Source organism: Pieris rapae, chromosome 20 (assembly GCF_905147795.1).
Source record: "Pieris rapae chromosome 20, ilPieRapa1.1, whole genome shotgun sequence".
NCBI lineage: Eukaryota > Metazoa > Arthropoda > Insecta > Lepidoptera > Pieridae > Pieris > Pieris rapae.
The window spans coordinates 6,752,581-6,778,618 of record NC_059528.1 but is presented as its reverse complement, the minus strand read 5'-3'; the positions used below and the strand labels follow the sequence as shown (position 1 = coordinate 6,778,618).

Below are 26,038 nucleotides of genomic sequence, written 5' to 3'. Positions count from 1 at the left end.
CCAATGTACACTTCATTGGAATTAATAAAACGTATAGGTATTTAAGTATTTATAATAGGACATTATAAATACTTAAATACCTATACGTATATATATATATATATTGTCTTACAATATATGTAGACTCAACCTTAATGTTATAAATTACGAAAAGTATGTATTCAAATTGCAATTTCAAAATTCTAAATTGATAATAAACAAAAATAAATTGAAAACCGGACCTTATGAATGGAATTCCATATCTAATCCGTTAAGACTTCCGGTTTTTTACAATGTAAGAATTTCGATATTTGGCCCAAAAATATCGGCAATCACACCATTTACACGACAATTGAAAAAATAAATATTCAATTTCAAGCATATTTAAACATCGAATGGTAACGGTTCACGTAATAAAATGCGGTCCGAAATAAATTCCTTTATTTGGGTACAATTTGTTTGGAATACTGATATTTTGTGTACGCTGACAATTTTATGCCCACTTCGCTAACAAAGCATTAATAAATTAATATAAAAAAACATAACTAACTCGTAAAAGTGTAATATGACTTGTACTATATCCATTTCTCTTATGTGTGTAAATTGGGACAAAATTCATATTTATAAAACTACAAAAACATTATGGTATATAAACTAATCAACTTCTGTCATAAACAATGAACCCCTCAATTATCTATGTCAAGAAAATCATTAAAAACTGCATCTGTCTTCGTCACGAGAAAAATGAATTTGTCAATGGTTGACAGCCATGACACAATACAAAGCGCGGTAAAAACGCCCGCGCTTTCTTGCTAGCATCAAAAGGTTTGCCCTTTACCTATTGACACAGATTATAGCACAGAATCGCAACTTGTTAGTCATGCATGTGCACAGTTGATAATGAATAATATTTTCTGTCGATGGTTATGTTTTTCAGACTAAATCTTTAGACCTTTTGGTTTTTTATTTAATATGGAATTTTTATGTTTCCATTTGCCATAACCAGAAACACATAAAGTTTTTTTTATAATTGTCCACTATTCTTATGTTTAATTTATGATTAGAAAATGCTGCCCTTACTTTTTATTTGAAATATATGTATCTTTTAGCCTTAAGCAAAAGTGAAAGAAAGTTATTGACAACTTTGACAAGTGGACACGGAAACAGGAAATTGTCTATTGTTTGTTTGTCACTTCCGTTGCTATTTCGATAGTGTCAAGGTCGTTATGCGTTTTATAATTTAATTGTATTTACAACGGGTAAATGTTTGACATTACTGAAGGTTAGAACAGAAAGATCCTTCAAATATTATTCAAAACTTAATACTAGGAATCTGAGAATCTCTAAGTGGTTTTGTAAACAATATAATACCTGAGCCTAGGGCTCGAAGAAATTACATTACAAGTCTCAAGCGTCCTGAGTCTACTGAAATATGTAGTCTGTGCAAATTTAAATAATTTAAATTAATAATAATATTAAAAATTAAATGTCCTCAAACGAGCGTTCGCTCCATTGGAACTTTTTAAATATATTGTAATTGAATAGAGCTTATATATTCAAAGCTGGGCTTATATAGAGAGATGTTGGCCTAGTGGCTTTAACGTGCAACCCCTTTGGCCAACCTGAGGTTGCAGGTTCGATATGTGAACGGTGAAGGAAAACATCGTAAGGTAACCAGCTTGCCATAGACCCTGACAGATACAGAAAACTGAGGCATACGTTTATAGCATCGTCATAGTTTATTTTATTTCTCAAGTATTTAAGATAATAATCACAATATTAATTTGACATTTAATAGTCAACCTCTAATGTGCGATAGCCATTAATTGACAAAGAGCGTATTTATTTGTGACACAATTTTATTGTTGTGTGAAAAACATATTCTGTGAAACAGCCACTTCCTGGATAATTATCTACATATTTCTAAGATGCAAATTATGTTTATATGTGACAGAGTGGTTTTGCTTAGTTAAATAATGAGTCACGTATAATAGGAATCATCGTTCAAACTAATCTATTAAAGTTGATGTAACACTAAATATGCTGCCCACAGAACTTTAGTGAATCTAAAATTTTACTTAAATATCAAAAAACCTAAACTCTCTCGAACACGTATCTATATATAATATTCACGTATATATAAATATTATATATATATACACGCATATATATATATATATAATCTTTAAAGTTCGATATTCAAAATTTCATACTGAATACATAATATTATGTCATGTTTTAAGTTTCTCTTATAAAAAAAACTATGGTTCCATATTTAAAAATTAGATGAACATGTCTATTATGTTAATTGTATACAGACAACTGTTTAAACAAAATTCGTTCAAATTTTATTATTAAAAGTTCGATATTCAAAAATGCATACAAATGACATGCTTTAAATTTCTCATAAAAACTATGTTCCATATTTAAATATGTATCTGATACAGTTTGTATTATGCTAGCGTAAGATACAACAAAATTCCAAACAAAATTCTTAATTCAAATTACATACCAATAGATAAACAAACGTTCCAAATTCAAACATCAACCTGCCAATACATAGATATTAGAATATTACTCAAGTCAGCCTTCCTCAAAAGGAAACCAATTTCCTGCCACACATTCCTTTAATACTTCGAAATTAAGGCTAAGAGTTAATTGTCTAATAAGATCCGGTGTTCGTGTTGAAAGGTCGAATGGTGTATGCCAATAACAATGACAATTTATCAATAAATTTTGATTAGTTATGTATAGAGGCAAGGTAACTCAATAAACTTATTACATTAATATTACCTTCGTAATTTTAGATTAGATTTAGCTGATATAAAATAGACAAAATTCCTTTGAAAAGATTGCCTAGATTGGCTAGTCGAAATCCAATATATAAGTGAGCGCAATTAACATATATTTCCACAGTGCATGACTCTATAACTAACAAGTCTTTATAATATACATTCACACCTAGAACCACTTCTATCTACTGAACCATGGAAGTAGCATAACGCATATTAAATTACTAATTGCCATAATAATAATAAAAATGTAATAAAAATGAAAACAATAATTTTGTCTAATTAAATAACAAAATAGTTCCCAAAAGGTTTACATAACATAACCTCAAAACACAAAAACAATATAACATTAAACCGGTTCCCGCGCAATTATACAACTGATAAGTGACGTCACAACGCAAGCGCATGAAAACGAAAGTGATCTGTCAACAGTGGAAGTGATGTACTACTTATAAGTAGTACACTTTAATTACTTGTTATCGATATTATGTATTGATTTATGTATTAAGTAGGACGGCTAGTGCTGTATTTTGTAATAGCAACTGTTTTTGGATGTATATGCATGTATTTTTTTTATAAAAAAAATACAAAACATAAACCTATTTTTTTTAATTTTATGTACATAAAATTATAAAATGTATATTAAATATGTAAAAGCAATTTTAAAAGACCTAAGTATTGAGTATCTTTCCAATTCCTCCCCATATGGAGCTAACTTTTAAAACTAGTAATTTTTTTTAATATTTTCAACTTGTAATTTTGACTTTATGCCTAATTGCAATAAATTATTTGACTGACTATGGTAGCATATTTCTTTAAAAATTGTGTATAGTTTCAAATTTTTTTTATCATCTGATCTGCGAAACAGACTTACCAATCAAAGTTCAGCGAAGAAACCAGATCTGGGTCACCGATACTACCAGGCACAAAATCTTTAATTATTTTTTACATTCGAGATATCTTCGTATCATAGTTGATAATGGTTCAGTTTAAGGAGAGCAGAGGAGTTTGGTAAAAGGATCAAGGTTTGATTACGGGTAGTTAAATTTCCTCCCTTCTTCTCTAAAAGGAAATTCTCTAGTGCTACGTACTTATTGGAATGTGTGTGTGCTGTGTCCAGTCCTTTAGATTCGATGTTCCATACCGCTTTGGCCAACGTCTATAGTATTTGTGTCTATGTTTGCCATATACACTGTTACGATGCATTTATTCACTAGAATAAATGCACCGTTTACTAAAACGGAAACTGTAAAATAAAAAATATATTGTGTCCATGCGTCAATATTATATTGTATAACCTACTTTTTATACATTAACTTGTTTATGTAATGCTTGTATAATTAAAAGAACACTTTCGTTTAGTGTAACAGTTAAGGATTGAACAAAAATATTTACAAACTTTGACTTTCGAATTCGAACCAATTCGACTTAGGGTCCTTCAAGAAGAGAGCGTATCAATTATCAAAAGACCGGAAACGCACTCGCAAGACCTCTGGCGGTGAACATAAGCAGATGAGCCCGTTTATATATATATAATACTCTGAAATACAATTACCTAAAAATATTTAACGACTGCAATGGAATCCAAATCGAACCTTAACTTAGTGTTACTTATTTAATATTTAAATAATTATTACTTATCAAAGCTTTTAAGTGAAGATCCACGACTTCTTAAAACTTAAAAACTTAGTCATATTTATTTGTCCATAATACTAGTATTCACCCCTACTCAACTTACATAACTTTTAAAACATAAATAATGGCTATCACATTTGCTTTTTATGAAGAAATTACTTAGAATTTTTTAACGATATATAGTAAGTAAAACGTATAATGAAAAACTTGAATTCCAATTCCAAATCAATTTTCTAATGTCCTCCCCTTAACAATAAAATTGTCTAGTGGGATGTGGGCTCCACGATGGGAAGCACAACAAATAAGTCGACGGCTTGTATCGAGCACAGAAGGCACAGATAAAGAGATTTTTGACCAATTCTTGTACTGGCACTGGAGATGAAATTTAGAAGAGAAGAAGTGCCACTGGCTTGTACACCTGAAATAAAATGACTTTCCCTTAGGTTTGAGAATCGCATGCCCTAACCGTGTGGCTCTTCATTACATAAAAACAAAATTAGAACAGGAAATGAGATTATGAAATTAAAGTCAAAATGTACTGACTTGCATAACGACTTTCTATTGTTAATAAATAGCTCAGGCACACAATGAAGTAAAGCATTGTACACAATGTGAGAACTTTGGCCTTTAGCGTATATACCATAATAATAAATAAATATATAAGGAACATCTAACATTTTCCTAACAAAATTCTTTGAGTGAAACTTGATTGATTTAAATGGAGTCGACTACTTTTAATTCAAATAAGTATTTTTTATAATTAAAGAGTTTAAAAAAATAAATATCTTACTTCAAATCTTAAATACTTGAAATTAATTATGTATATAATTACTATTACTACTATTTTCTTACTACTTACTTATCATTGGCGTAACATGTGTCCATGGGCAGTTCAGCACTTATATTCTTCTACTTATATTATCTCTTCGTGTGTATCATGTTTGCCTTTAGTCATTAAAAACTATATATTGTGGTTCTTTTACCAATGATAGCGTGTCGAGCTGAAAGCTTGCCAACGCAAGCTTTTATCAATCAAAAAATATTTCGAATTTAGAATTCAGAGTCAAGACATGTACGATTCTAGAATATGAATATTAGACTAAATGTCTTAACTCTAAAACGCTCCATTTCAAGATTTAATGTCTGACTTATCCTATACCACAAACAAAACATAATTATTATTGTAATATCATTGCACATTGCAACACTTACAAAAAGTAATTACATTTTTATTTCCTTGACAATGTTATGCGGGTTGATTAATTGTATGTCCCACATGTATCAACATGTAAAATAATGTATTCGCTAAAATAGCATATATTATGTGAAAGAAAGAAATAAGAAAAGGTTCATGTAGTAATAGTGTCATATATAAGTAAACGAGGGCAGCTTAAAAATGTTATTAAAAAAAAAAATTTGACAATCTAGTCTATTAATAGAATATAATAACTCATCTGATGCTAATAATACTGCAAGAAGGCTCGCAAGTCCGTTGCCGGGCTTTTTAAATATTGAACTGACTAGAATTGGTTCGGAGATAATTCAGTGGATAGCTGGTGTTAGGTAAAAATTTCCTTAAAAAAGGTCAGTTAGGGAACGACAGATGTAAAAGTCAAAGTCAAAAATCATTTATTCACATAGGTAACAGAATGTACACTTATGAACGTCAAAGAAAGAAATATATAATTAATACTTCTGATTTTACATTTACTGCTAGTTCTCAAATTAAAGGCGTAGAACGAAGAACTGGCAATAAACTCTCCGCCACTCTTTTTAATCGCCAAGTTTTTTTGTTTTTTTTTGTTTGAGGTGATACCGAAAATGTATCATTAATCAAACATTATGAACGCATCCGAACAAAATGAACTTTCGATTGATAGCTAATTTCTTGTCTGTCAGTAACTGCAATTTCTTTAACAATAGAAGTGTTTTACAATTCAATCATCTGACATCTTAATATCAAAATTACGAATTGAATTAAAGTGAATTAAATAAATTAAAGCAGTATTGGCCTAGTGAAAAATTATATTTTAAATTTTCTGTACTATGTTTTCTTTTTACAGTATCTGTACCATATTTGGAAAATATGGTACAGATACTGTAAAAAGAATTTGTGTTGATTATCTATATTATTATTTTAACTGACGGGGATCTAATCGAATAACGAGATAAAAGCAGAGATGTGTTGGCCTAGTGGCTTTAACGTGCTACTCTCATCCCTGAGGTCGTAGGTTCGATCCTGTGCACCAATGGGCTTTTTTATATAAGCGTATTTTGCATACGTTCCAACTGGAAAGGAAAACATCGTGAGAAAATTGGTTTGCCTTAAAGTTGACGGCGGGTGTCAAGTGCTAATCACTTACTCTATGATCTTGAAATATATCAGAAAACATAGGCGTAGACCTGAAAAGGTTATAGCCCTATTGAGATATATATAATATAATATATAAAATTCTCGTGTTACAATGTTCGTTCCCATACTCCTCCAAAACGGTTTGACCGATTCTTATGAATTTTTTATGCATATTCAGTAAGTCTGAGAATCAGCTACTATCTACCTTTCAAACCCCGAAGTGATAAGGGGGATATATATATATATCGAACAAACTAATTAAACATTGATAATTTAAGAATTTGTTTTTGGGTTGATTTGGCATCTTTGAAGCTAAGTGTTCCAGTGGTGAGACAAAAAATACCGGTGGATATTAAGAAATTATCACAGTAGTACTAATGTTCGACCTGAGTCAATATCCGCACCGGCATAGTTAAATGATATTCACCTTAAACAATTCACATCTTCCTTTTACTTAACAAAGAAACGTTCATATATATCTATACTAATATTATAAATGAAAAGATTTGTATGTAGATTTTAAAATTTCTTTCAAAATTTGAATGATACAATATTACTGATTAATTTAGGCTATTTTAAATGCAAAGTATAAGAATACTAGCTGACCTGGCAAACGTCGTTTTGCCATGTATATCATTTATAATAAAAAAATAGGGGTTGATCGTAGAGGGTAGAAAATTTAGGGTTGTATATATTTTTAATGCTGTTGATACAGTTGATAAAAAAATAAAAATAAAATCTAAAAATTAAAAATATATATTTAGGGGTGGACTGTGGACTATCCTCAATATTTAGGGGGATGAAAAATAGATGTTGTCCGATTCCCAGGCATACCCAATATGCACACATCAATTTCATGAGAATCGGTCAAGCCGTTTCAGAGGAGTTTAACCACAAACACCGCGACACGAGAATTTTATATATATAAGATATATTCAAAATCTCAGTGATTTTTTAAATGACCTGTTGATCTCATTTATTCTGAGGTTTTGCTTTCATCAACACAAAGGGAGAAAGAAATGCACTACTGCTAAATACATTATTATTTAGGGGGACATACCTAAATAATTACATTGCATTACATTACAATATTACAGTACGTTTATGCCAAGATGTTAAAAAATAAATATGCCGTGTGAAATCGAGGGGGCCGTTAGTAATCGTATATACGATTATATTTACAGTAAAAACTACACAACAAACATAGCATTTGGATGAATGCAATTGACCAATCACAATCAAACGATTTCGTCTTTCGATGTCACTGCTCATATCAACGTTAAGGGTTATCCACTAACACAAACACATCAACGACAATTTGCGTCAGCGATATATCTATTTTTGTATATAACGAAGGAATCTAAACAATGACCTCTTGAACAATGTTCGTTGAACACAATGGAGAACAATCGACTCTCCTAATACCTTAGATGGTATACACTGACGTGGAATATGTAAAGGTATTGTTGCCATAGAAAAATTAAAGAACATAAAATGGCGCGCGCAATACTGTACACAAATACGTTGCGTTAAGTATAGCCTTTTTAAATCAGATGAGATTGGGGGTTGGGGGGTTTGATTCTCTTGATTAGTGATTACGTCAACAGTAATTACTTACTTTTGACGTGACAGCGTCTTTATAATTCGATGGAGCCGGCTGCACGCACAAAAAAACATGACGCATGCGTCGTTACCTCTGATCCATTTAAGGCTTGAAGTGCAAGCGAGAGCGCGGAACGAGTGACAAAGAGGCACAATCGGTTGCGTTCAGCAGTGTCATTGGTTAATATATTGACATTATTGTTTTTATGAGTACAAATGAATGTAACTTGATCAATTCAATTGTGATTTCCATTTATTCCATCTCTATATATATCCATACAAATCTATCAAACAAATAAAATTAAAATTTTCTTTTGAATAATGCAACCATTCCATCAGTATTTTCTTATGACGTTGTCCCATTCAACTGTCGTCAGTAAACTGACTTTACAGACAGTTTACCCACACATTGTCTATGCTTGAAAACAAGATGTATTTTCGAGGATTCCTACAAGAAGTGAATACGGGCTTTAGTTACTTTTGCTGTCAAGAGGGGTGAGGGGGGGATAAATTGCCGAAAATCTGCTTACGTAATACTTGAACGGCCCATTTCGAGTTACAGGAGAATGGTTTAACTTTGATATGGTTCTTTACTTGCTCGGTTTTCATCATTCATTCCCTCAGTCATTCTCTGTAATGGATCGTTAGCTTGAACATGGGTAATGTTAAATCTGAGATATTTTACTATTGAGTACGTCAGACAGGTGCTTCAGACGTATCAAATGTTGGTATATTGTTTAATTAACTCTCATATCTCTCACTCTTAGTAATATTAATGATTTCCCAAAAAAACAATGAATACATTGCTGCTATATTGGCGTTAATCTTGCTTGTTGGTATCACCAACGTTTTTTTGCATTTGTAACTCTCCCAAGCATCTTTGTTGCGTATGATAAATTATGAAGTCGTGTTTCTTGAACCAATACAAAACTCGTATATAACAAGATAATTTACATTACTTGTGAACGCCATGCCCTATAGAGATGACACTCAATACTCATTTGTCAGTGTCATTATAATTACACCGAATATCATAATGATGAACGTTTTCCCACCAAGTTGAGCAAGATTTTAGTGGAGCAAGGTCGTGTTGAGACCGCCAAAATTGTAATGTGGGTTCTATGAAAATAGTGTATAGCACAGAACTATATATGTGAATTAAACACCTCTTTTACAGATATTAAACTGTATACTGCTGATAGAGGACAAATCTTTGTATTTTTACGTTTAATATGCATCAGAAGATATGCAAAAATCACTTATCATCATTAAATTTTAACCTGTAGGCATCCCTACTCATCGGCAAAGAAGACAAAGGGTGCAGGCCCAGAGAAAAAGCCGGCGTAAAAAACTCTCGATACTCTTTTAAAAAAGCAAATTATCAAACAATACATATTTTAAACCAAATATAGCAAATTAATTTGAAGTAGCCTGCCCAGTCCCTTTTATCAACTTGATAATCTTACTTAACTTTATAGTAAGCCATTTATTATACTATATAATAAACTCGCTACCAGCTACACTATTTTCTTATATAACAAGAAACAATATTAAATTTAATTTAAAAAATTATTACAAACTACGCATAACAAAAATCAGACATCGTCATTTAATTCATATTCGAATATTGGAACACATCTCACGTATTAGAATGAGAATTCCCGTCAAGAACAGGTTTGTTTGGCTATCTATGGAGCGACAATGTTCCAATTGGTTTATTACGTTTTTCATGCAATTTTGATGGTTTAATGGTAAAAAATTTATATTGTATATTATGTCACTGGCCTTAGTATGTAAATAAGTTAATTATTTAAATACGTTCGACGTCCTGGTGAACAGAAACTCTGTGTCCAGTTTGTGTTTCCACCACACCAACTTCGTTCTATGTAAGATTATGTATACAATAGATAAATATATTAATTAAGTAAAGATATCAAGTGGAACATGGTGTAAGGGTTGCAGCGAATTACAATCAGAGGCTGAGAATTTACTGACAGTTATTTTCTTCCGTTTTACGCCCTTGATTTGAGAACAGGCAATAAATATAAAATTTCAAGCATTTGATATGTATTTCTTTATTGACGCTCATAAGTGTACATTGTGAAACTAAACTAACTGTACTAAATGACTTTTGAATTTGAATTTAAACGTTACTCGTGACATCTTTATTTATTATATAGGTAAATATTCTTTTTAAACTATTATCAGGATATTCATGTTTTCCACCTCAAAAAAAGACGTCAGGAAGTACTTGCAGAGTCGGGAAAACTCTTATTTTGTTTAAGTAGTAATTTGAAATATTAAGTAAATAATAATAATTATTATTTAAAATTTCAGTAAGGTGTAAGATTACTAATAATTAAATAACTGAAATTTCACATTTCGCTAACATTTACGCCCACTTACCAAAATATAAGAAGCAATAAAATCGACTCCATGACCTATCATAATTGCCCAAACGCATTGTTCTGATTCAAGAACAAAATCATGATTAATTCACAACTTTCACTTCGAGCCGGATTAAAGCTCAAGGTCTTAACGAAATTAACGATTTCGGTCGTTTTTGTGGCAAAATCGATTAACAATAATCGATTTAAGGCATTATTTTTCTTGAGAATAGATTTGAGATTTAATTACATTGTTTAAATTATTTCTAACTTTGTAAATACGACAGTTGCTAAATGCTTCAGTTGTCATGATTAATAAATATAGCCTTTAATTCAAATCAGAGCAGTGTTGGCCTAGTGACTTCAGCGTGCGACTCTCATACCTTATACCTGAGGTCGTAGGTTCGATCCCGGCCTGTGCACCAATGGACTTTCGTTCTATGTGCGCATTTAACATTTGCTCGAAAACATCGTGAGGAAACCGACATGTCTTTGATCCAAAAAGTCGACGACGTGTGTCAGGCACTGGAGGCTGTTCACTTACATGCCTATTAGATTTCAAATGATCATGAAACAGATTCAGAAATCTGAGGCCAGGACCTAAAGAGGTTGTAGCGCCACTGATTTTTTTTTATTCAAATACATTTACATTTAACCACATTTCCATTTGATTTTGAGTGTGTCTGTGTGTTCTTTTTTTGTAAAAGCCTACATTAAATCCTGCCAATCCTCTCTGCCATGTACCATCTGGTGTTTCTTTAATGTCTAACCACCTTCTAAGCTGTCTCCGTATTTTTCATTTGTTGTTGGCAAGAGGAACAGTTATCATGAACAACCTAATTATTAATGAAACAATTCCATTTTTAATTATCACAGTATAGTATCACAGATTTCAGAAAACCTTTTGAAGGTATATATATCAATAAATTCCCAATAGTCCGCACCATATTAACCCCTTTTTTATTTACTATCAATTATTTTAATTCACGATTTTAAAACACATACTTGAACAGCAATGAGCATCATCATGCTTACCAAATTTACATTTCTTTTGATACTCTAGAAATTTTTTTAGTATAGATTTCTTAGGGTCTTTCAAGAAAAGACCGTGACAGTCGATCAATCTCCTATCTGCATCGCAATAACCAAACCCTACGAAGACAATCAATTTTTGGCGATGGATCTCTTCGCTCTTTACACTCATATATTATAATTAATATTAAAAAAAACCAATTCGACTTAGAGTCCTTAATTAAAATTCTTAAAAGGCCGGCAACGCACTCGCAAGCCCTCTAGCATCGAAAGTGTCCATGGGCGACGGTGTCACTTAACATCAGATGAGCCTCCTGCCCGTTTGCCCCCTGTTCTATAAAAAAGGAATTAATTAAAATTTAATTTAATAATGATATATTATGTGGCTAACTATATGTTCATCTCATTCTTCATTACAAACAGAGATACTAAAAAAACGTATAAGAAATATCTATAAACACAGTTATATAAACTCTACAAGAAAACAATCCTAGATTGTAGGTACCATGGCCATCTAGATCAAGGAGTGCATTTTTACAACTTTAAGCCCTACTACCTAGTTATAAGAGAGATATTCCTCCGCACAGTGTTTGTTACCTAACCACTAGCTAGCTAACATTTCCTATCTGAACTAGAATAGTTTTGTATGATTTGGATTCTAGGTGTATTGTGGGAAAGCGGCTTATGTAAGATTGGCAAAACCTTTGTCACGAGGATGACGACTTTTGACTTCAACGTATCGTCAACTAACATAACAATATTAATGTACCTATAATATATTATTAAAAGGAGTCCCTTTAGGCAAGGTTCCGAAGAAACTGGCAGCGTTTTCCCTTTGAATAGCTAGACTAATTCTTTGTGCGAGGTAGCTGCCAGCTCTTCGTTCTCCTGTGATGTCGACTAACCTTTTTGATAATTCCCTAAAAAGCCTTAACGCGCTAGGACCCCACGGACCAAGGGTCTCGACACCGAATGGGACAAAATCATATTCAGAGCCTCTGTATTTGCAGGCTTTAGCTTGAAAAATAGTTGATTTCCATTTATGTTTCGTTTCGGGTATGTTTTACGTAGCTAAGAGTAGTGTTGTTGGTAGGTACTACCTACCAAAGATATTTAAATTTTCAGTTTTTTCAATTTTTTCGGTCCATAAAAACCTTTAAGTTCATGGAATAAAAAAAACTTGTATTGTTCCAGAAACCTATGTCATGCGTTAAAATATTAATATTAAAAATATTTTTAATTAAAGGAATGATTCTTTTATATTTATATCAAAGATTCCTACTGGAGTTTTCTTTTCTTAATTTACTTCTTTTAAAAATGTCATAAGCTATTGATGATTATTTGTGTACAGTCTAATTAATATTAATTTGATAATGTCATAATATATTTTAATAATTGACTATAATACTTGTAACTTCTATTCTACCTTTTAAATTATTACCGTCATTATGTTTGGCAAATATATTATTCATTGAACTAAATAATAAATACTGCCAGCCATAGTTTCCGATAAAGAATAATTTTGCTATTTAGAAAGTTAAAATCAATTACCGAAATACCATTGCACAACTTATCTTTTGAGATCATATTAATACCTTTAGCTCCATTTTACATTGCAATGAACCTTACATAATGCGAGCGAGGCTAACATCTAACATGATTGCCGTTTCACGCGATTTTATTCATTATTTCATCGAGATAAATGCCAAAATCGAATGCATGCGATATGTTATCTCGTAGTGGGAGGTAACTTCCGATTTGTAAGGAATTTCAAAGGCTGACCACTGACTTTTTACAAGGATAAACCTTGTGTGATCTCTCTCAAACAACAACAAACATCCACTCTTATAGAATATAGGCCGGCAGAAAAACTAGTTTTATTAGCGATATATTAGATACATTAGTGTAACAGGAGGTTTGCCTCCTGTTACACCATCTGTGTACAGACAGTCGGACAGTAGGCTCACTTGATGTTTAGTGATATCGCGGCCCATGGATACTGCTCGAAGGCTCGCAAGTCAATTGCAGGCCTTTCAATAAATAGTTCGCTCTTTTCTTAAAGGACCCTAAGTCGAATTGTTAAAATACTTAATTGTTACGTGGTTCCACATACTGATGATGCGCGGAAAAAACTGCCTTAAAAATATTTAACTTTGAGCGTTTCCCCGTAAACTTTAATGTTTCAAAATATGTAGAAATGACAATTAAAACTAATTTTAGTTAGAACATTCTTCGCTCCAGATGTTTCCTTACACATTACGCTCAGAGATGAGCTACCGATAGAATATGAAGAAAATTTAAATTTAAATTTGGAACATACAACCTTACATGACATTTATGGATTTAACCTGTAAATGAATTAAATTATTTGCGATTTGCAATAGACTTTCCTTGCTGGAAATCATTAACTAATTGCCTTTCTAGCTTCCACATGTCTATCCATTGTTGTAATTATGTAACTGTACTACAAGAAGTAGCGTTACAGTGGCACTACTTCCACTAATAGCGATTCCACTAATTTTTGTTTCGTGGGTAAATATGTTTTTAACTGTGATAATAATAGTATTCATTGAATATTTGCTTGTTCATTTACTCTTTAGTGATTCAATTTAAATATTTCTTCAGTGTATCATAACGTCATAAGGATTTCCGAATCAATTCGACTTAGGGTCCTTCAAGAAAAGAGCGTACCAATTCTTAAAAGGCCGGCAACGCAACGGCAACTCTGGGCTTGAGAGTGTCCATGGGTGGTATCACTTAACATCAGATGAGCCTCCTGCCCGTTCGCACTGTTCTATAAAAAATAATGACGAAAACATTAAACTCTTTAGTGGTTCTGCGTTGCTTGATAAATTATATTTTAGCTTTTTAGATATTTCATACTATGGATGCGTACAATAGTGAACTTGAACTTGAACTTGAACTACTAAAAATAAAAATATCAATAGTGCTATAATATTTTTAGGTTTCTGTGTCAGATTCATGATCGTTTATCAATCGAATACGCAAGCTGGTGATCAGCCTCCTGTACCTGACACACGCCGTCGACTTTTTGGTTTAAGGCAAGCCCATTCACGATGTTTTCTTTCACCGTTCGAGGGAACGTAAAATTTAAAGAAATTCCATTCGTGCACAGACGGGAATCGAATCTATAACCTCATGGATAAGTGTCGCACAACACTTCTCTTTTACATTTAAATATACTTTAAGGATATTCTTCTAATCTTGATTTTAAAGAAGGTTTTTATAGAACAGGGGGCAAACGGGCTGCAGGTTCACCTGATGTTAAGTGAAACCGCCGCCCATGGACACTCTAGATGCCAAAGGGCTCGCGAGTGCGTTGCCGGCCTTTTAAGAATTTGTACGCTCTTTTCTTGAAGGACCCTAAGTCAAATTGGTTTGGAAATACTTCAGGTTTCTCGCTCAGCAAACACTCGCTACATATGCTCGAAAACAGACCAATTTAACAACCTTCAAAACCTGATTTCAGTAGGTCCTGTATTAAAAAGATTTTTGTAGGCTTGATACATTGATCATGAACTGAGGTAAATCTAACATGTTTCGACCTGTGTTAACAAGGTTTGATGAAGTTATATCGATTAGCAAAATAATTAATTCAAATATTTGATAAGCTTTATATTAAAATTGCAAAATTAAGCTATAAAACAACTGTTATCTTAAAAGTTAATAGGGTAATTTAATTATGAATTTATTTCTTAATTTCGACTCATAAGAAAAGGGTTTGACCGTTGTCAAGGCTTAATCATTTAATATTTCCGGGTTTTGTTTAATATTTTATTTATTCCCTTTAATAACGTATGCAGAAACGAGTTGACGTCACAATATATTGGACTTTGACAAACGGGAAATGAATCATAATCACTTTCACGTTGACATATTTGTCATTATTTATTAATTTAGGTAAGTAATACATTGTTCACTTATGAACGTGAGTAAAGTAATATACATATTAAACGCTTCTAATTTGACATTTACTGCTATTTCTCTATTATAAATCCCGAGCGTCGAACGAACCAGAAGATCTGGAAATAAACACTGTAGCTGTAGGTACATGGGTGGCGAAGTCAATGTTATATGACAGTTTACCTACTACCTTGTAATAGAAAATATTACCATCTAGCAATATACCTATATCAGCAGCAAGGTTCGTTAAAAAAACTTTTCAAATCGGATTTTGAGGCTACTCGTTACAAAAATACAAATTTTCCTCGCAATAAATAGAACTCTAATAACGTTCATTCTAACAAAAGACATCAACGCACTATTTCGCACTTATTTATAGAACAGTTTAATTTATGTTACTCTTTGTATATAGAATGCAAAGCGTAACATATGCTACGTAAATATGAGTACTTTAGTTAAAATCGTCGAAATAAGATTTATTATAAGTTAGTTTTTAAATGAATTACTTCTTAAGTAAACATTTATGGTATTATAAAAAATAAACATTAGTGGCTCATTAGTGCTATGTAAAACGCAAATTATTTTTATCTACTTTCAATAAACTTTATTTTCAAATAAATTACATATATAAATTATATTTTTCGTACTCTACTTATATTCTAACTAACTAACTTATATTCTGTTTAATGTTGTTTATACGTGAATAATAATAATGATTTGACAATTGTATTATCAATAAAAAATCTACAACTAATCATAAGCAATACAGATACAAACTCAGTAATCACATTAAAATTACGCTTACGCTACACCGAATTGGATTTCGAATCTACTGAGGTATCTACGTATATTGACATAACTCTGAGGTGCCAAAAACTAACAGAGGCTTATAATAACTCTTTGTTACACTCTCAAATCATGCGCCCACATACCCATTCACACAGTCACACAAACACTTACTTATTGTCCTATAAGGCTTTTGTTTGATTATTTGAACACTAAAACTAATTTTTCTTTCCTGTTTTATACTCGTTATCATATACCACTTACTAATTGTTATCTATATACCCACAACACAGAACCTTCCTAAAGACTGGATATATATGAATTTTGTCATTTATAAAGTTTTTATTATTTATTATTAAAATCAATTGCAAGACTACACTAATAAATATAACTATTTACAAGATAAATTAGTAAAATAAATTTATATATTAATTTATTCAATCAGATAAAATCTATAGTGTATACTAAAGTTTATCCATTTTGCAGATACACGAGCACATGACAGCCGACGAGCTCCGAAGCCTCTTCCACGTGGAACATCAAAGCCTGGTACCATCCTATCACCTGGTCCACTTACACCACATAGCCAGGCGGTACATCCCACACCTAAACGCCCACGGGTCATCCAAGAAGATCCTACACGAAAAGGCTGATACGAACGAGAAAATGTATGCCAAAACAAGAGATGCCATCAAAGAGGAAATTGGTGATTTAAATGAAACAGTGAGAGTGGAGTTTGACGCGAATTTAAGTGACGGTGAAAGTGATGTGCACAAAATTGAGCTGGAGGCGTTTGGGAAGACGTTGAACCTAGTTTTAAGGAGGCAAGAGGGTTTGCTGAAAAAGGATGGGCTGAGGATGTGGAAGGCGCTGACGAATGAGTCACAACCCCATGGTGTGGACTATGAGGAGATGGTGACGGTGAGTTATAAATTATATTCAGATATTGAATTTTTACAGTTTTATCTCACCAAGCACTTTGCAATAAAAACATCGGACTAATAGTACTTTATAGTATAAAGATATGGCATAAATAGGCTTGTATAATCATAATTAATAATTGCAATACGCTTCGCACTTAACGTAGGGTTTTTTTTAATCATCTTAATAATTCCCCGACTAAGTAGTCGTCGGAGGTATTAAATAACTAACGTAAATGATATTGGGAACCCGGTTGATTAAACACTACAAATCCCATAAAGATGCCTATTAAAACAATGTTAAACAATATTTGCTTTAATTCGCCTTTGTTACTTTTATTCTCATAGCTTGTTGAGTAATGTGTCGTATCGATACATTGGACAGTCGGTCATTACATATAACACCGTCTCTTCCGTATATCTCCCAAGAAGGGTCAAAGGCATCCATCGAAAAAAAACAGCCTGATCCTGGGTGGCTCTCTTAATTTCCCTCCACGTTATTCCAGTTATATTCGCTTCTACAATAATGCAGGACTGTTTTTAGCGGCACGTTTCCATGTGCCTTGAAGGTTTTAGTCAAGAGCTTGCTTTCCTATATTACTTGGATCCCTCTAGTGTGATGTACTACTCATTTCCACTTTTATAGACCAATTAGCACCACAACAGTTTATATTTTCTGATTTCAGATTATAGATTCTTTAGGGCCAAAATAACTAATTACTCATTAACGTTAAAAGCTGCTGATAAAGCGTAAATGAAAAAGATCGTTACCATGGTAACTAAGCTTACTATTATGAAGCTGTAATATAATGTATGCGCCGAAACGCGAAACGCGAAACGGTACGAAAAATAAAAAAAAGCTTTCTAAAATTGTTAATGTCATTTTCATACTTAATGACTATTAAATCATTAATTAACCCATAAGAAGTGACATTAATTGTTTTCACAAATGAATGGCACTAATGAGACTCAACTTTCCTAATATCCATATGGCACTGAAAAGCGAAACTTAGAAAACCCAGAGAAATCTCCATTTTATCTCTTATATCAATGTGTTAGTAGCGATAATTGCATAAACTGTTGTGTATAGGTTTTCAATTGTTCTTTGGAATGCAAAAAATGCGCTCATCATAGGTGAAAGCTTCCCACGTAAATAGATTTTCTGAGAATTTTATTGTGTAATTTTTGTAATACTTACCCATTTATTATATAAGTAATTAGTATGTTAATATTGTTATGGGTTTTTACGTTAAATAAAACAAATTGGCACATATTAGGACATTTATAAAAGAACCCTGAAGCTACTAGTGTTCTACATATAAAAATACTAACTTAAACATAGTTATCAATTTTCATACCACCTAGAACTAACTTATTATAACTTATGCTGTTAAATTTAGGTGTCGGTGTGCGCGCGCATCGTAAAAATTCACTCTCATCATTTTTTCTCCATCGCGCCAAAAGAAGTATAACTTCAAAAAATACAATTAATGCTTTCCAATCGACTCAATCATCATTTAATTGACATAAATGCTTGTTTTATTAATTAACTTGTTGCGAACCATCAATCATGACACTATAATAAATTGTATTTAATTTATGCGGCTTGTGTAGTTAAATAGTCCCTTCGGCCTTGCATCAAACACGCCCTATTCGGACATTTCAGGCATTTGTGACTCACATTTCAACAAGATTGTTGTGTAAGCAGTGTTGGTCTATTCGTCAGCGTATTTCAACCTTCAACCTTCGGGGTCGTGCGTTGGAATCACGGTACCTATGGTGCTACTCCAACGCTGAAGATGAATATCGTAAGAATGGTATGCCTTATACGTTAACATCGATAGGGTGTTTCTGATACTTATTTATTTATTAAAAAACAGATACAGAAATCCAAAACTAAGGTAGTACCACGGGTTTTTTTTATTACACTACCATTTCCAAGAATACTGAAATGAAATTTATAATATAATATTTTAGAACATAGGATCATGATGGTATCACTTATTCCACGTCATTAAATTCGAGCCCGTTGGCATCCCTACTCATCGGCAAAGAAGATAGAGGGTGTTGGCTGAGAGAAAAAGCTGGCGTATAAAACTCTCGGTACTCTTTTATTAATTACTTAAGGGAAAGCATAGGTAGTTTGGCCTTGTAGAACCGTGGCTGGTGATGTCAAATTCAGGCCTCGTTGTAGATACCTGGACCAAACATGATCTTAATAATAAGAGAACCCCATAATTAGTTGTTCATTAACTCTTCTTCAGTCGCACTCTTCACTTCTGAAGTTCGTGTTAGTGGCACCGCACAAATTCCTTCACTCTCCACTTCTGCAAGTCTATGCACCTGGGTGATGGTAAGACCTGTAAGAGCCTTCTCTTGCGGTCTATTGAGTAGGGGATTGACCTCGTTTGGTGCCCTTCACGTCACCATGATTTCTCTAAACCTGGATCTTTGCGAACTCTAAAAAGCAACAATTTGTGACATATATTCTTGATAGAGAAGTATGCGATATTAAAATTCATTTACCCATAGCAAATTATATCTATCAGTCTTGTTTTGGTTTCGGTGGATAATGTCAGGAATCATATCTTCTTAATTTAATCTTTAGACGTGGTCTAGTAATTCCATGATACTTCTTTTTATATACGAGGTGGAAATAAATTTGCGCATCCCTGTCCCAAAAATTTGCATGAACATGTGGATACCACACCAGAATCTCTGCTATTCAGAGACTGGGTGAACATTCACCAACAAACATTCCTTGTCTACATCCATATATGTATATATGTTTTTTTAACAGAGGTTGCCTGGAAGAGATCACTCGAAAGTGATAGGGCCGCCAGTCCCTTCTTTTCATTTAATTTTGTCAATTTTATTATGTTATTGCAACTTGAAGTAAAACAGTTATATAATGACTTTTGGCTATATACAAGTATTTGTAATATTTTATTGACGTGAACATATGTAAAGTTGTAGATCATTTCCCTATGCAAATGTAAAGAAATAGATCCATTGTATTCATTCGGAAATGATTTTATAATTCTTACATAATTGTTTCCTGTATTACAAAATATGGAAAAGTTATTTACTTTTTTTTAATAATTAGGTCGATCGCATATTGTTGGTAATTTTGTATAGAAGTAAAATTGAGTTGTTTAATACCCTGGAAAACAGTTTTGGTTTGGTTGGTATTTCTACAGACGTTACATATACAAAAATTACAATAAGAGACAAAGTCACAGACAAACCAGAAACAGTTAGACAAAATATTTTATTACATTATGCACAATTTAGTTAATAATGAATATGTTAGATACGATAGCAAAATAGTAACTCACAGAAGAACGTGATTATTCAATTTATTACGTAAATCTTTGTGCTTGAAAAATAAAAAAAAGATTGACTCTTTTATCAAGATATACAGTAAACATTTTCGATAAGGACTTCATATTTGTAACAACTGTTAGTCCTAACAGCGGATGACGTTGTTATTAAGAACTTATACATCTATGCCGATTAAATAATAACATTAGCTATAAATGTGAGTATGACAAAAGAGTAGTTTTCTTTCACATGCAATCACTATCGGCTTTGAACGACGCTCTGAGTACGAAGTAGTAGCGAAGCAGATCTATTTAATGACAGTCTCCATGTATTCAGGCGTAAGATGCTGCAATCACTGTCGATTTGTGACCAGTGACAGTTCCAAAAAAGAAATGTCTTAGTTATTATTATTATTAATATTCATATACAGAACATTCTAGTACTAATCTGTTGTACGGTGATAAACAATATATAATAAATACCTAACGTATTTTTCCGATTAGAAATAGGCAGGTTAATTTCATCTGACGTCACTTTAATGTCTAATATAATACATAAACAGGAAGTTACAATATTGTCTATGACAATTGCCAATAATGATCATAATGTAAACAATATAATTGTAGGATTTTCCTTTGCAATGTGAATGAACATTACATTATATTTTACTAGCCGGTGCCCGTGATTTCCTGTACGCAGGATTAGTATTTCGAGTAGCTTATATTGGGCGTATAAAAAACTCCTATAAAGATTTTGAATATTTTAGATAAACATGGCCATCATATGAAATCATAATAATCTTAGTGTGTAGGAACCCTATGTAGAAATGGATTTTACCTTCTACATGCATATTAAAATCACTTGTTTGATGGCATATCTCAGACACGCAGCCTGAATCTACTTGCATAAAAATTATTAGTAAGTGAGAAATAGAAACCTGGCTATGGTACTTCATACATACGAGTTCTTACGGTTTTTTATAAAAAAATTCCACACTGTGCGTGACCCACTGATAATAGAAGATGTTTGATAAACAAATTCGTGACATGATTATCTGTGACAATGCCTTAGGATTACCACAGAATAAAAAAATACTTATCATAAGTCTGCTTAAGGATTGGTTAAAAAATTGTAATTCTACATTTAAAATGTAAATGTAAAATTAGAAGCATTTAATGTATATTTCTTTTTTTGACTTTCATAAGTGTACATTATCGTTACCTACATGAATAAATGATTTTTGAATTTGAATGTTTAATCAAATCAAACATAGGAAATATGTGTAAAATATTAATCATATTTATAGTAAAAAAAAAATTGGGGAAACAAATCCGTGTTAACAACCAAGTCATTATTGCAAAATTTTTAGCTTACTTAAGTTATGAGTTTTACGTATCTCTGAAGTATACTAGTGGATCCAGAAATGACTGTTTCATAATCGGCAGAATACGAAATTCCACCCGTTTTACCTGAACAGCCGTCTTTCTATAACCGTGTGTTATCTAAGGCAGTTTTTGCCGCGCACCACTATATGTAGAACCAGCTTCCCACTGAAATATTTCCGAACTAATTCGACTTACGCCCAAACCCTATAACCTATTTGAATCTATTTTTGACCATCTGAGATAGACATCTTAATCAAAATATTGATAAAAGTCGACGGATTTTAATAGCCATCTGTCGATACAAACTAACCATATTAGGTTGGATCGGTGTATGTAGATAGACCTTTGTATGAAAATGACAGTTCAACTGTGACAAAATAGTATCTAAGATTTTAACTTACACCAGTTTTACAATTAAAAAATTAATATGTTTTAAACATAGACATGTATATTTTAAAATTATTTGTACGGTTTTATTTACTTAATTTCGTTTATATTGATTATGAGAAATGAGTGTAATAGCGAAGAGATTGCATCCTATCCGTCGCCAAAAAGGTTTGTCTTTGTAGGGTTTGGTTATTGGGATGCAGATAAGAGATCGATCGACTGTCACGGTATGATCTCTGATTGTTTTCAATCTAAGATTGTGGATACATTATTGGGTTCGAGCTTTAGGGTCCTTCAAAAGGCACCAATTCTTAAAAAGCCGGTAATTTCGGCATTGACAGTGTCCATGTGCGATATCACTTAACATCAGCTGATCCTTCTGCCCATTTATCACTTGTTCTATATAAAAGACGTCCTCTGTATACACACGTCTTGAATATAACAATTTAAATATAAAAAAATCTAATTCACTTGAACACACACACATCATAAAATTCTTTTAGAAGGAATTATATCGAAACGCACAGAAGATATGTAAGATCAATAAATAAATTAAAAGTGTATTTTTTCCTTACAAAGCATTACAACAATGTGACAATGTAAATATATATTTAACAAATATATAGAATGTATTTTGTGTCCTTGTTGGAATTTTTCACTAGTGTTATGTATCAAATGAAAATAACACAAATATTTTCACCCATAACTACATATAAATTGTATTTTCGCAATGTCCAGTCGAGCTAAACTCCGTCACCAAATCCGCATTCCAAAGTTCAAACTCTATGTCCTAAGATATCTATACTTTATTACCTAACACAGAGTAAAGACATTGATAAATACAAAGTGCTATAAAATTATTAATAAGCTAATTCGAAAACAGTTTGACAGTTAGCATAATCAACTTCGGCTGCAGTGTCGCCAAACTTGTGTTGTTTTTACAAGATTTTTTGCAATCACTTCAACAACAATAAAACGTAAACCATAAAGAATTATATACTGACACATTCCTCAGGAATATATTAACGAAATCTGTATTGTATCATTTCGCTAGTTTTTGAGTTTATTGTGTTTGTATACAAGAACATTTATTTTTATCAGAAGCCGCTTTGTAGATATATTTTGGACACCCTGATCTCAGATTGTTTTCACTCTGGTATTGTGGATTAATTATTGGGTTCGGGCGTAAGAGTAAGATGTTTGACAGATAGAAGATATACGTAAGACAAGATGAAATTTTCTCTGCTAATAAATCGCGTTCGGCATATATTACGAGTGGTTTTAGTTACCATGGTTACTGAGGAGTCGTTTTGCCATTGCCGTCGCAACGATTTCAGCCAAGCTACTTATTAACAAATTAAATCCTGCGGTTCACACTCATTACATGTATTTTCTAACCGCATATACACAATTTGAAATCTTAGTTAATGGCTGCTTTTAACTCACGATTTTGTCATTCCCACGGTATGAACGAGAAAGGTATGTTCACGCCCAAAAATGAAACAATACCTAGATTAGTTCAATTGTTGACTTATTTCTCTGTTTGGACAGAGGGGACAAAAAACCAGTACCGAAACATGAAATTACGTAAAAAGTATTTCAAATTAAAATTTCCTACATTTTATAGAGGACACAAAATTAATTTTATCACAGTTTTGGCGGTACATGTAGAACGTCATATGGATGATAGATAAAAATGGCTACCAAAATTTAATTATGAATTTACGAATAAAATACTAATATTGATTGTAAACTGTCAATAATTTTTATTTATATATTTAAAGTAACATGAAAATTGTATTTCCATGGCTAGTTGTTCGTGTAACATTTGGTTTACGTCTTAAAAATTAAATTAAATAAATTACGTAATTACGATAGAATGTTACAATTGGGAGATGTGAATATAAAATTCTCAAAAACGTTAAATTAGTATTTTCGTCACAAAACCTTGACATGTAAAAACATATTTTACCATATTGACAATCCGTTTCAGTAATTCATAATGCAGGCAAATGACTATGCACTTCACGTTATAGTGAGAAAACAATTTTCTACATTGTATGCAATTGCATTTTCAAATATAACAACAGAATATCTAGGAACAATACAACCTTTACCGTTTCCGACTATTGTTTCAGGCTTTCAAATTGGTCGTTTTAAACCTTAAAATCTGAATTTAAATAAAAACTGTTGTCTCTAAAGTCGGTTTACTGACGATATTTGAACGTGACCACTTCATAAGAAAATACTAATTTACGGTTTTATTTTTTGGTTATATTTACGGTTGCATTTTTCAAAATAAAATTTTAATTTTATTTTGTTGATAGATGTTTTGGATCTATATATATAGAGATGGAATAAATGGTAATCACAATTGAATGATCAAGTTACATGAATTTGTACTCATAGATACAATTATGTCAATTTTTTAACCAACGAACGCTGCCGAACGCAACCGAGTGTGCCTCTTTGTCGCTCGTTCCGCGCTCTCGCTTGCACTTTAAGCCTTAAATGGAACAGAGGTAACGCCGCATGCGTCATGTTTTTTCGTGTGTGCAGCCGACTCCATCGAATTATAAGACGTTGTCACGTCAATAATTTAGGGGTATGACGGTTAAAGTTTTAAGAGTGTCACCATGGTTTAGTTAACTTAAAAATTGTTCTAATTTAAGTATGACTTTCAGTCAAAGTCAAAGTCAAAATTTATTTATTCATATAGGTAATATAATGTACACTTATGAACGTCAAAAAAAAAAGAAATATTAAATGAATCTAATTTTACATTTACTGCCAGTTCTCAAATCAAGTGCGTAGAACAGAAGAGAAGAACTGGCAATAAACTCTCCGCCACTCTTTTTAATCGCCAAGTTTTTTTTACACAATGTTTGTAAGGAGGTACAACCACTACACCATGTTCCATATGACATATTGAGTAATAAAGAATAATAGAATAAATGAAAAACAGTACTTTCACGAGTTACATATATTAATAATACATCTCTTTTTAGGAAGGCGAAGAAGACCTGGGTGAATTGTATCATGATGATGAGAACGGAGCTGCCTTGTTGATTCGACGACACCCGAAGCATGGAAAACTTGTTGTGGTAAGCTGAATTTTTATCATTAAAATGTGTTCTGAATTATTCGCTGGCTTTGCTCTGCTGTGCATTCATTAAAATAAATATGTATTACCGTGTTTACTCAGGAATAACTTTAAATAATGAAAGTTTTATATAAAAATGCAATAATTTAATCAATTACCATCTAAAATTCGCAATATTGATGTGTTTGACAAATTCAAAAAGTAAACATGCATGTGGTAACACTGTTGACTAAAATTGAGACGGCTAATGGCGACGTGTATCTCGCTCGTATATATATATTAATATTAAGTTTGTCATGTAAATAAAAGATTTTTTTTGTAAAGAGAAATAAAGTTCGTTAAACATTAAAAATACAAATTCTATTGATAAAATTTACTGTTAAAACCTCCATTTATCGTTACTTCGTTTCGTTTTAATTACTATTTTAT

At 32.2% G+C, this 26,038-nt stretch overlaps 1 protein-coding gene across 6 annotated transcripts in view; it reads left to right on the top strand.

The window, feature by feature from the left end:
- Positions 1-26,038, top strand: part of LOC110995954 (A disintegrin and metalloproteinase with thrombospondin motifs 16) — a 98,278-nt gene that overhangs the window by 48,368 nt on the left and 23,872 nt on the right. For all 6 annotated transcript variants that reach the window (XM_022263408.2, XM_022263407.2, XM_022263404.2 and 3 more), the window contains 2 exons: positions 16,977-17,411; positions 25,515-25,610. In XM_022263408.2, coding sequence (XP_022119100.1) covers positions 16,977-17,411; positions 25,515-25,610 — 531 coding nt within the window. The remainder of the gene's footprint in view (positions 1-16,976; positions 17,412-25,514; positions 25,611-26,038) is intronic.